Genomic DNA, 12,193 nt, shown 5'->3' on the forward strand with positions numbered 1-12,193 from the left:
GAATAAAAAAAATACAATTCAAAAACATCTTAATTGGTATTTCCATTTAAGAAAAAGCGAAAAGTTTTCAAAATAGATTATTATTTATTGGTGTAAAAACATTGATAATAAAATCATTTATTTCGTCAAAAATATTACCCCTACTCGAATAAAAAAGGGGTGTCTGTGGACAAATTAATTTTACCATAAACAATAAAACAATTCGATAAACAAGCATAAACTTGACAGCTCGTTGACACTCAGCTGTTTCGATACGTTAGTTTTCTTTGCTTTTTCATTGACGTTTAGCGACGTTCCCTTTTCCTACAGGTCAATTGAGGTCAATGTCACAGTATGACTTACTTTTAATGTGAATAATATTCTCAATTATTATATTCCTTATACCGGCCGATCACTCTTGAATTTAACTCTCACCGTAAGTCGTTTTATTATATTTTAATAGATTTATCTTAGTTTTAAATGATTTATTCAAAAGTTAACCTATTTTTCGGTTTAATTCACTTGCATTTTCTATCATAGTAGATATTTGCGGTAAATATTAATAGTTATGAATGATGACTTATCTCTGTTTTGGAAAATTTATGTATGTTTATTATTCTTTTTCATTTTCTACTATTAGTTAATCCGTTAGTCATACATCCGAATAAAAGTGAACATGATTATTATTGTTTTATATAATTTTAACCAAAAATTTCGTAACCATTTGATATTGATAACTTCAACCTTCGTTTGATATTGCTTTTATCTTCTAATCTTTTTATCTATTTTTTTATTTACTTTATTTTTTTCCAACAGAAACTAACCTTTATAATATCACCCTGGCATAAAAATTAAAAGATATGTTAATCACTCAAATTGGAAAATTCGTACACCGATTTTCATTGAGAACGGTTAGCTGCAACTTGCTTTTACTAGTATATGAATATTAAATATCAAATTTTATCAAATAAGTATATATTTTTTTATTGTGTTTCTAGACAATGTTTCAAAGAACTGCAACAAACTTAGCTTCCCTTTCTAAGGAAGAAGTTAAGAACTACTTTGATTCAATCGATACAATTTTAACTGACTGCGATGGTAAGTTAAAAATTATTTTTAATATATCTTGTCGCTATTTCATGTTATATATTCTGCACCAGATATTTCAATATAAACATATAAATTATAATCTCAGTAATCCAGAATTGTTCAGATGATAAACAACTGTGTAGAACTGTTTTCTTCAACTGTATTATTTTGATCCCCGAATCTCAAATATATGTCGGGTTGTGGTCCCGTGATTAATGTCGGGGACTCTTGAGTCAGAGTTTCTGGGTTCGAAACCACTCTACCATAATTTGATACCTATTTCTAATAATGAGCCGCTTAGGCTCACAGAAATAGTATGAAAATTATTTTTGTAAATAATAAAAACACAAATATTTCTCTTCTTATAATGTCTTTTTATTTTTACTAGCTGTACTCAGCCACACATTGCTGTAGCTTAGTTTGGTTAAATGGAAAAGGAAGAGAAGAGAAAGCACATATTTTTTAATATATTTAATTTCAAAATGTATTTTTAGGTGTTTTGTGGATAGAAAATGATGAAATACCCGGTGCCTCCAAAGTATTCAACAAATTTAGAGAACTCGGTAAAAGAGTTTTCTTCATTACAAATAATTCCACAAAAATTAGGGATGACTTCGTCGCAAAAGCCAATAAGATGGGATTCATCGCCACTAAGGTAATAGATTCTGCACAAAATATTTCATAACTTTCAAAGGTTATTTTCCAATGTATTTTCCATTTTACTATCAAAATTAAACTTTTAGGATGACATCGTTTCCACAGCATATTTAGCTGCCAATTATTTAAAAGATCTTAACTTCACAAAGAAAGTTTATGTAATCGGATCAGCAGGAATAACAAGAGAATTAGATAATGTTGGAATAAGACATTTCGGAACCGGGGTAAAAAGCGCATATTTTTTTTTTTTAATATAATTTTACTGCATAAATTTATGTCAATATTATATTATTTATTTTATAGCCCGATGTTCTGACCAACCTGGGGTCACTTGTGAATAAGGAAACCATCCTCGATCCGGAAGTTGGTGCCGTAATTGTCGGGTTTGATGAACACTTTAGCTACCCCAAAATGTTGAAAGCCGCTTCGTATCTGAACAATCCGGATTGCATTTTCATCGGAACCAATACTGACGAAAGGTTCCCCATGAAAACGGGATTGGTGGTTCCAGGCACCGGCAGTTTTGTGCGCGCCATCGAAACTTGCGCAGAAAGAAAAGCGTTTATTATTGGCAAACCAGATAAATATGTTTCAGAAGCAATTGCCAAAAAATTTGACGTGGATCCAGGAAGGACTATGATGATTGGCGACAGGTAATTTATAATTTTCTTTAGATAACAATTTATTTCTATGTGATAATTTCTCACATTATCCACGATTCCCAGAGGCCTTCCTCTGGGAATCGTGGAACCCTTGTTTAGAGCAAACTTACTTAAAGTTGGCAATAATGCCCACTTGTAGGCGCTCTAAAAGTCTTTTAGATAGCACAAGAGGCATGTAAAGACAGATAGAAGTGCTGAGAAGTAAGCAATATATTTTTTTTCCTTCCCTCATTGTATGAGAGGACATTCTGGCAATTTTATTTTCCCCTTTGATAAAAAAATGTTGATAGGGAGGTGCCCGACTAAAAAAGTTTGGGAATCTATAATCTATAAGACAAGTGAGATAGAAATTTTAAATTTACATAGTAAATACGTACCACTAATGATTTTTCTTTGTTGTCAATAATGTTAGTTAATGAAATTCCATTTCTTTTATTTATAGATGCAATACTGACATACTTCTTGGAACGAGGTGTGGATACAAGACCATGTTGGTCTTGACTGGTGTCACTACATTAGATGAGGTGAAATATTGGCAGAAGGAAGGCACTGATGAGGAGAAGAACCTTATTCCCGATGTTTACACGGCCACCATAGGAGATTTACTGCCTCTTTTAACTGAAGGATAAATTCAGTTCCTATGTCTATTATTTTTAGTGCAAATTTGTTTGGTTTTTATTTATTTTATAAAAAAGTGGTTCTATTTATTTAGGTCGATCAAAAAAACAAACCACACTAATTAATATATTTTATAATGTATATGCATTTTAATATTTACTGTTACAGTAATAACCTTTTATATTTTTGTATCCAACATCAATATTTTGAAAAAATTCAATTTGAATTAGATTTTTTTTTAAATGGAAATAATGAAAAGTGGTATTAAACCTAACCTAATTTAACCTTTTCTCAATGGTAAATATACAATACACAATAGCTTAAACAAGCTTCTAACTACGAGTGCAAGCATACAACCCCTATTGTCCTAGCCTTCGCTGCTTTTCTTGTTTTCCTTCCTACTATTCCTGCTACATTTCCTTTCCGATATAGCAGTAATATCCTTCACTTACATTGTTTGCACACGAATATCATTGTTATTCTATCATCTTTGTTTTAAATTACAACTATCAGTTGTTGCCAATGTGATACAGCTGGTTCGCTTCACTTTTATGATTGTTCTTTTTATGTTTTTTAAATCATATTTTGTTTGTTTTTGCCATGACAGAAAACCTTACAATATGTATTATTGTGGATTGAATTATAAAAAATAAACATATTGATTAACATGTTTTTTTTACTCAAAAATCCTTCCCATTAAATTTTTATTTAACCGGTTCTCTGCCTTAGGCGCATTTACTCGCTCTCCAATGCCTTGACTAATAAAGGAAAAAGGTACAACTTACGAAGACACAAAGGTATTGAAATAAATTAACATTTTCTTAAGAAACATTTTTAATATATACTATAATTTTACAATGTTACATCAATAAAGATAGATACACGAATACCAGTATAAGATGTGTAAATAGAAATCGAATTTCTTAAATTTTTAAAGGTACATAAATTGGCTTTCTCAAGTAATATAAATCAAGCTACAAGTACTGGAAGAAAATGTGTACAGTATTTTAAATTTGATGAGACATTATACAATTAATATTTAAAATCAAAATGAGATACTTATTATTTGTAAAAATATATACAATAAGTCCTCTACATACAAATGGGCTTTATTTCACAAGAAAGTCAACCTAGACATCCAGCATTTACAGAAAAATCTAGCATTGTGCATTACTTAACTTATTTAGGAAATGCCACGATGGGCATTAGCCTAAAGACACTATGAAAAACATGGTAATAATTGATATAAAACTCATACAATTATATGCTGGGAAAAGATATTGCATCCCTTTACATATCTGATTTTTTTTAAATCTTTTACGTTATGTGTCCAAACAAGTGAGTAATTGGACAAATTGTAGCTATACCAAAGAGCACACACATTTACTAAAGTAGACCACAAGTGACATTACTAAAACTGCAGGCCTGCTCACCAACAAACAGCAGAGACACAAATTAATCTTACACGCACTGTATAACTAGAAATTCTAGTACAATTATACCAATACCCTTATAAAAATAATTGGAACTTTGAAAATTTGCATGTAAAGAACTTAGTGTACTGTAAAACCTATAGGATAAATTAATTAATAACATTATATTACTGCCACCGTTATACTTGCAAAGAAAACACCATCCATAAAAATTGTTCATAGTGTATTGTTATAACTCCATCTAAATCTGTATCGAACCGGCGAAAGGACTCGGTCAATGCCTGAAAATATATTGTTAACTTAGTAGATACTTTCAAACATTGTGTAGAAAATCAAAAAAAAAATCAGAGAGTGCCTAAAACAAATTCACCTGAACATAGATTTAATTTCAGATGACTACACGGGTCACTTTCCTAGCTGCAGACATCAAATTGTGATGTTTGTACATACAAATAGTATACTTTAAGGTATACTTTAAAGGTATTATTGCAAACACAATAATTTAGTGAAATTATTTCCTCTCATTGTTTTCCCGTTACACCTACACGCTGTACGCATCAAAATCTATTCAGAATAATATACTTGGATGAGAAATTTATTGTCCAAGCATACCCGATATAATTTTAATTTAAAAAGCGAAAAAATCTCACTAATACTGCTTCAGTTATTTATAGTTATATCATTATGTATATACATACAAGCAAACCCCTTTATACAAATATATTAATAAATTTATAATCTCAGAGCCTGAGAATCTTGTGCAACAGTCGAACAATAAATGAAAACTGAATAATGTAACGTCAAATTGAAATAAACAAAAAAAAACAATGTGTTAATTTAATAAAAATGATTCATTAAGTACCTCTATCATCATTCATCGGCTCTTTCTATTCAAATATTGTTAAAGCCAGTTAAGCAAAAATTATTTGGTTTGAATAAATGCATAATCTCAACAAAAAAATACATGCCCTTAGATCGCTGCAAAGTGTATTTTATTTTTCAGGTCATGCATATATTTATTTTATAAAATTATTTTTACTTAACTTGTGTTCATATTTTGGTGGGAAAAGGTTTATTCTTAATTCAAAAGTGTCACACAATGAATTGTATAAGTCTGTAAGTTTTGTTTCCTTAAGACACTGCATTTTATTGTGTTTCAATCATGGCTTTATAGAAGTATATTTCTAAATAATATAAACAACAAGATAAGGAATGCAATGTAAAAGTAATAAATATGAGAAACACAACATGTAAGTAGGGTTGACACTTTTTTTACTTTATTATTAGTTTAATAAACCCAACAATGAAAAAATACAATAAAAAAAAGTAAATTCATTTGTATGTATAGTAAAGCACTCATTATAATTATATTGCAGAACAATTCACAATTTCAATAAAAATAACATTTAATCAGATCATGTTTTGGAACTCAATTTGTTCATAAACTTATTTTGATATAACAAAGAGAATCATTATCTCATTATTATTTCTATTAGAGTTCATCCAAAGAGATTAGATTACTATTGATGTGTGAGACAAAAACATCATTTTATCTTGTTATTTTAAACTCAATCTAACTATCTAAAACACATCCGTTATTTTACAGAAATGGCATTATACAAAATGATCTTTTAAAATTAAAGATTGTCCAAAATTTAGGCATTTGATTAAAAAAAAATAAACATATCACCTTTAATTTTATGGCAGTTAAATTTCGAATACATATATATATAGGAAAATAATCTAGTTTTCTAGTGGCACAATCAAAATTAATTTGTATATTTAATGATCACATAAATTGGCAGTATGAGAAAGATTACAAACATCGTTAGTTATTCTTTAACCCCACATAAGTCAGTTTTTTAAAATTATTTTGACAGTAAAAACTGCTTATAATAATGTAAAACAGATGATTATTTTTTACAATGAGAATCTTTAAAAAAATAGAAATAGATAAATGAGATTAGAAATGACCCAATTATGTAATAAATTTTATTTACAATACATAACCAAGTCCAAAAATGTGTTTAAAATGTGTGATCATTTGAAGGTGCTTTTATTGTAATTTTTATTTTTAAATTTAACGTTTATTATTAAGAATTGTGATAAAAGAAATGGTGCATATTATCCATTAGACAACTAATATAAAAATACTAACAATAGAAGTTTATAATAATATATTAATATAAAATAATAACTGTTCAAGTGAAGATATTTAGATAAAAGATAAAAATGCTACTTGAGGTGGGTTTTTTTTTAATAATCTTAAATAAAGTTCATTATTTTTATTATTATTAGTGTTAAACACTGGATTTAATCGTATTGTTTTAAACAATTTTCTGATAGAGATTACAATAAATGAAATGGTTGCTGTCATCATTCTTAAATCTTAAGACTGAACACCATTCCGAGAAATTGTTCATAATGGATTGTAATTACACCGTCCTGATCTGTGTCATATTGTCTGAAAGATGTTGTTAGTGTCTGAAAATAATAAAAAAGAACGCTGTTAACACAATTGAAACAAAAACAAAACAAAATTTATCTTTAACGTGACCAGGAATATAGATCTCATTTGTATATATCTAAATCATAAGCAAAGTGTGAAAACTGACAAATCAAAATAAATCATGACATCGCTTAGTGCTTAAATCATGGTTTTAAGTTCTGAAAAAGTTTTTAAACCTAAAATAAAATTCACAGAACCCAAATGAGCTTATGTCAAAATTAGATGGATTGATTTGGTTACTTTTCAGAGCAAACACAAAAAATACAGAACTTTTTTTATATTCCTGTTCAGCGTTGATGTTAGTGCGTTATAAACAAAGCATAACACACACTTGATGCAAGACTTCACAAAAATTCAAATAAATATTATAAAAATGCATTCTTTATGACATCAAGCTTTATATATATTTGTCTGCCTTCTTCGGACTCGTATACGCATCCAGAGTGCATGGGGCACAATACCAAATTAAAGCAGTGGCAACTTCATTGCTTCAAAAAAACAAATGTTTGTTATATTTCATATACGGTCTAAAATTGTTATTGAAAATGTCAAGTCAAAACCCTCTATTGATAACATAGATTGAAATTTATTTGAAAAAATAAAAACAAGTTAAAGATTATACTTGTACTGTACAAAATGAGCTATAAATAAATTAACAGATTTAAAAAAAAAAGAAAAGTAATGGATGTTTCACATTTCAGTTTCAATTTGGGTTCAAAATAAATATGAGTAATTTTTCATTCCAACACTTATCTAGACTGGTACCTGAAGCGCAGGGCTGATCACCTTGCCATGATGTATTTAACAATCAAGATAACACTGTTTCTTTACAAAGCAGTGCCCTATGCATTGGGTGCGGATGAAAGTTAGAAGAAGAAAAAAATATTATGAGCTGGTTATTGACTTTAAAACTAATAGGTGCCATCAGAATAAGCTGTACCATTATATTTACAAGATAATTTGAGGCAAAATATTAATTTCATGAATTGTTAATTAGATAATTAGACCACTCTGCCGTTAGCGTCGTAAAGATAGCGAGACAATTATTTATTACCAAAAAATAATACCATAAATCATACTATATCTAATATAAATTATAAAGCATTTTTATGATCACCACAGTCCAAAGATCATTACAAAAAACGTAATTTCGAAAATTGATTGAGTAATGGGGTGCATTAGGACCATAATGGTTTACATCAGGGGTTCCCAAAGTGTGCGCCGCAGCGCCCTGGTGCGCCGTAGAAAGTAAAGAGGGGCGCCGTGAGTCGATCCTCTATCATTATCCGAAACCACAAATATTTTCTTTTTTGTTGTTCTCTGTTTTAATTCTTAATTGTAAATATAATAAAACTCAATTTCACATTGTGGATGTTTTAATTCTTGTGCCTATCTACCCAACTACTATTATTGTAGGTACCTATTTCTTTCGACTGTAACATATACAGGATCTTTCATTAGATGCTTTCTATCTTTAAATTTTAATAAAACAAAGTGTGCGTCAAAGATGTAGAATCAACAATATGGTCGCTATTAACTGCGAAAGTTTGAAAGTCTTTATTGAAAGACCCTATATATAGTCACTATATCTATTCCAAATAGCTTACTAATGGAGGGCGCCATGACAAAATACTAAGTTTGTAAGTGCGCCGCGGGCTGAAAAAGATTGGGAACCCCTGGTTTAAATGATGATCTTTTACTGATATTTTAGTATGAAAAGCATATAAGGCAAGCACGTAAAATATGTTCATATGAATATTGCTTTTATATTAATAGATTTGATACAAAGCCTAGCAAACTAAATCAAGGTAACAGGGTGGAATGATGTGCAATACCAAAATGAAATAATTACAAAGTACACTTACATAAAGAATAATGCAGCACTGAATGAAGTCATCGAAAAGAATTGTTCCTTTCCCGTATCTATCAAATTTCCTCACTAATAAGGAAATTATATTATCGGAAAGTCTGTATCCAAAGGCAATCAGCGCATTCTTCAGTTCCTCCTTGTCAATGTTACCAGAGTTGTCTCTGTCGAAGGATCTAAAACATCCCTGCCAGTCTGTGACGTATTTCCATAGAGCTCCAAAATCCTCGAAACTCACAGTCCCCCGCCCCTGCTTGTCAAACATTCCTGGAAATTAATATATATCTTTGGTTACATACATATATACAATTTTACTTCCTATATTTTTATCTTTTTGTTGATATGTATGATAACCCCCGTACTGGGTGGCATATAGCTCTCATGCCAAAAACAAAAAAAATATTTATATTTTACTTTAAGTAAAACTGTCCGCCTCCGTAGTGTAATGGTCAGCATGCTCGGCTACCGTTCTGGAGGTCCCGGGTTCGATTCCCAGGGGGGTTAAATAAATACAAGTGATTTTATCATCTAACATTTATTCCATATTACCCTGGACTGGTACCTGAAGTGGAGGGCTGATCACCTTTCCTTCATGTGTTAACGATCAAGATAACACTGTGTTTGTATGATGCAGTGCCCTATGCACTATTGGGGTGCGGATAAAGGTTTGAATGGATGAATGAAAACTTAAATTAAAAATGGATGGATTTTACTACAAAGTGACTCCCTAATTAATTAATGAAAAAATATATAAACACATAAAAATATATAAATAACATGTTCCACCCACAATTGCATGAATTTTCTATCAGAATATTTTTTTGTAAAAATATATACATACTTATTTACAATTATAATATTAAAATCGTCAATAATAACAATAATCAATTCATAATATTTATAAACAGTTATACTTTATAGACTCAATCTTCGGTACATTTTTGTTTTCTTTTTGATATACAGTTTTGTTTTAAAGTAAAATCACAAATTAATAAATCAAAATATAATCATGAATTTCATCAATTTTAATTGAACAAACAATTGTTTAATTTCGTCAATGAAAATATTTCAAATAAGTTAGTGTCTATCGGTAAATTATGACAGCAGCGAGTGTTTTTGCTTAGAATTTTCACTCATGAATTACATGAAATTATAGTAACTTTAAACATACAGAGTAAATCCACTCACGAGTAGGCGTAGGCTATGAAACTTAAAAAGTTGAAGCCTGAGTAGGGTCATGATAAGCGGTGTTGCATAAGCCGTAGCTAGATTTCAGAGTCACTTGGAGGTTACGTAATTAAAAAAATAAAAATAAAAATTAGGACAGCAATAAACACCATTGTGAATCCATTTAAAATGTCAATAAATGTAGCAGTAAATTTGCAATTTTTCATTTTATAACTAACAAAATAGCTTTGTAAATCAATATACGTATTATTAAAACTAAATCATAGTGTTGACTGGTTTTAAGGTCAACAATTTTTTAATCGCTACATATGTAGTAACTATGACTAACTCATAAATCAGTTTGTCAGCCCCGTAAATGCCCAGACTTCCATATTCTTCTTCATCTTTGATGAGATGTCAAAAAATATTATGAGAAATACTCCTTTAATTGGAGATAATCCAGATTTGTGAACAAGTATTTGGACACACTCAAAATGTTGTAAATATCTGGCCAAATTATAAGCTTAAATGATAAAAATGAAAATGATATTTTCTGGCGTTTCTCATGTGTGTGATTACAATCCAGGATTCAGACCTCACATACTAATAAAAGAGTTTCTGCTCAATAAAAAGCTTCTTTTCATCTCACCAATATGTCTCTAGTGAAGTTCTAGTGATTCAAGAACAATGTTTCAAAATTGGTTCATATATATAGAACTTCCAAGAATTTGAGTAGTACGGTTGTCAATAATGGATAGAATTGGTGAATGTCACACATGTGTAAAGTGATCACTAAAACCAGCCTATGACGGTCATCAGCCCCGTAAATGCCCAGACTTCTATATTCTTCTTCATCTTTGATGAGATGTCAAAAAATAATATGAAAATAACTCCTTTATTTGGATATAATCCAGATTTTGTGAACAAGTATTTGGACACACTCAAAATGTTGTTTAAAAAAATCTTTTATAAGTGCAAAATTTCCATTTTTATGTTAGTTGTCTCTAGTCGTGTCAAATTGTCGTCACGCCCCGTAAATGCCCAGACTTCCATATTCTTCTTCATCTTTGATGATGTCAAAAAATAATATGACTAACTCTGTCTCATTTTTCTTAAATAAAACAACTCAGTACATATGGCTATAATGGCATTGATTTGTTTGTTTGTTTGATCAATACCAAATTACTTACCTATCATCAGTCTCACAGTTTCAGGATTAAAGGGATTCCATGTTCCATTTGATAATGCAGTTTGTAGTTCATCAGCCGATATATGGCCACTCCGGTCTTTATCAACTCTAAAATATTAATAACAAAGAATTTAAATGTAGCATTTACAAACCAAACAAATATCAGTTATAAATGATAGTGTCCATATCTAGGAATTTGTCAAGATACTAAATTTATTTACTTTTAATCATACAAGTCATTGCAACTAAACAACAATTAAATGATTCATTATTTTTCCTCTAACTGAACAAATATGATTGTACCAATGTAAAGAAACTAGAAACTCTCGTCTTACGTATCAAATATTAAAATTCAACGATTGTTTTGACAATAATATTCTTCCAATATATCATAAATGATAAATTAATAATAAAGGCAAAACATTTAAAATAGATGTTTACAAAACGTTACCTTTGAAAGACGTCCCACAGAAACTCGCGACTTGGCATTGGCGAAGTAAATTGAGACATATTGCAATTCAGTCCTGCAACAAAACAGAATGCTACACATGTTTTAAATAAGTTTTCTTAAAAATACCAGTTCAATTACAAAAAAAATCATTTACATACCTGACACTTGTTGCCACTCCCAAATAACTAATTCAGAAAATAAAATCTAGAAAGACCAACGTGTTCCCCTGACGTCTTTTTGACATGAAAAGCACAGATAACAGATATATATTGATGTAGATCAAAGTTATGGTTAGAAATATGTTATACCTACGCTTCAACAAATTATAAAATTCCTGAGGGGCGCAATATCAGTATCGACATTTTTTTTATTCTAAAGAAAATTACAAACAAAGGGATTTTTTAAATAGACAAAAAACGGTACATTTAAATACTCTAATCCCTCTCATTTAGGACTGAGGATATGGTCAGAAGGCAAAAAAGTCAGATTATTAAAAAATATGAATTTTCCGTAAAATAAACAATCTCTGAATTAAAAAATTACTGTAAGTATCATTCTTCATATTAAAAACT

General features: G+C 29.7%; 2 protein-coding genes across 6 annotated transcripts; one reads left to right on the forward strand and one right to left on the reverse strand.

The window, feature by feature from the left end:
* Nucleotides 1-258: 258 nt before the first annotated feature.
* LOC148300592 (phosphoglycolate phosphatase-like) lies at nucleotides 259-3,671 on the forward strand. 2 transcript variants are annotated; one of them, XM_088274552.1, is made up of 7 exons: nucleotides 265-415; nucleotides 796-890; nucleotides 978-1,077; nucleotides 1,563-1,723; nucleotides 1,812-1,949; nucleotides 2,029-2,378; nucleotides 2,830-3,671. In XM_088274552.1, exons 2-7 carry the CDS (start codon nucleotides 840-842, stop codon nucleotides 3,014-3,016), a joined length of 987 nt encoding a protein of 328 aa, XP_088130678.1. In that variant the 5' UTR covers nucleotides 265-415; nucleotides 796-839; the 3' UTR covers nucleotides 3,017-3,671. The 2 variants fall into 2 exon arrangements, with proteins under 2 accessions (XP_088130679.1, XP_088130678.1); XM_088274553.1 differs by lacking the exon at nucleotides 796-890 and having other exon boundaries at nucleotides 259-415.
* A 150-nt stretch (nucleotides 3,672-3,821) lies between these two features.
* LOC148300593 (programmed cell death protein 6-like) lies at nucleotides 3,822-11,872 on the reverse strand. Of its 4 annotated transcripts, none has more exons than XM_088274565.1 (5): nucleotides 11,780-11,872; nucleotides 11,622-11,694; nucleotides 11,172-11,278; nucleotides 8,813-9,081; nucleotides 3,822-4,719 (listed from the first exon to the last, which is right to left on the reverse strand). In XM_088274565.1, exons 2-5 carry the CDS (start codon nucleotides 11,678-11,680, stop codon nucleotides 4,618-4,620), a joined length of 537 nt encoding a protein of 178 aa, XP_088130691.1. In that variant the 5' UTR covers nucleotides 11,681-11,694; nucleotides 11,780-11,872; the 3' UTR covers nucleotides 3,822-4,617. The 4 variants fall into 4 exon arrangements, with proteins under 4 accessions (XP_088130691.1, XP_088130692.1, XP_088130688.1 ...); XM_088274566.1 differs by having other exon boundaries at nucleotides 11,622-11,712; XM_088274562.1 differs by lacking the exon at nucleotides 3,822-4,719 and adding an exon at nucleotides 6,683-6,922 and having other exon boundaries at nucleotides 11,780-11,865.
* Between the last annotated feature and the right edge of the window lie 321 nt (nucleotides 11,873-12,193).

This window comes from Brachycentrus maculatus, unplaced genomic scaffold (assembly GCF_059751285.1).
Source record: "Brachycentrus maculatus isolate JH-2025_06_01 unplaced genomic scaffold, ASM5975128v1 h1tg000691l, whole genome shotgun sequence".
Lineage (NCBI taxonomy): Eukaryota > Metazoa > Arthropoda > Insecta > Trichoptera > Brachycentridae > Brachycentrus > Brachycentrus maculatus.

What these genes read in the sequence shown, in the direction of transcription:
- LOC148300593 (XM_088274565.1), bottom strand. Translation starts at nt 11,680, where the DNA reads ATGTCTCAATTTACTTCGCCAATGCCAAGTCGCGAGTTTCTGTGGGAC. An exon ending in AACTGTGAGACTGATGATAG is followed by an intron (nt 9,082 to 11,171) that starts GTAAGTAATTTG and finishes ATTAATTTCCAG; the next exon opens with GAATGTTTGACAAGCAGGGG. An exon ending in AGTGCTGCATTATTCTTTAT is followed by an intron (nt 4,720 to 8,812) that starts GTAAGTGTACTT and finishes ATATATTTTCAG; the next exon opens with GCATTGACCGAGTCCTTTCG.
- LOC148300592 (XM_088274552.1), top strand. Translation starts at nt 840, where the DNA reads ATGTTAATCACTCAAATTGGAAAATTCGTACACCGATTTTCATTGAGA. An exon ending in ACCGATTTTCATTGAGAACG is followed by an intron (nt 891 to 977) that starts GTTAGCTGCAAC and finishes TTGTGTTTCTAG; the next exon opens with ACAATGTTTCAAAGAACTGC. An exon ending in TGGGATTCATCGCCACTAAG is followed by an intron (nt 1,724 to 1,811) that starts GTAATAGATTCT and finishes TTAAACTTTTAG; the next exon opens with GATGACATCGTTTCCACAGC.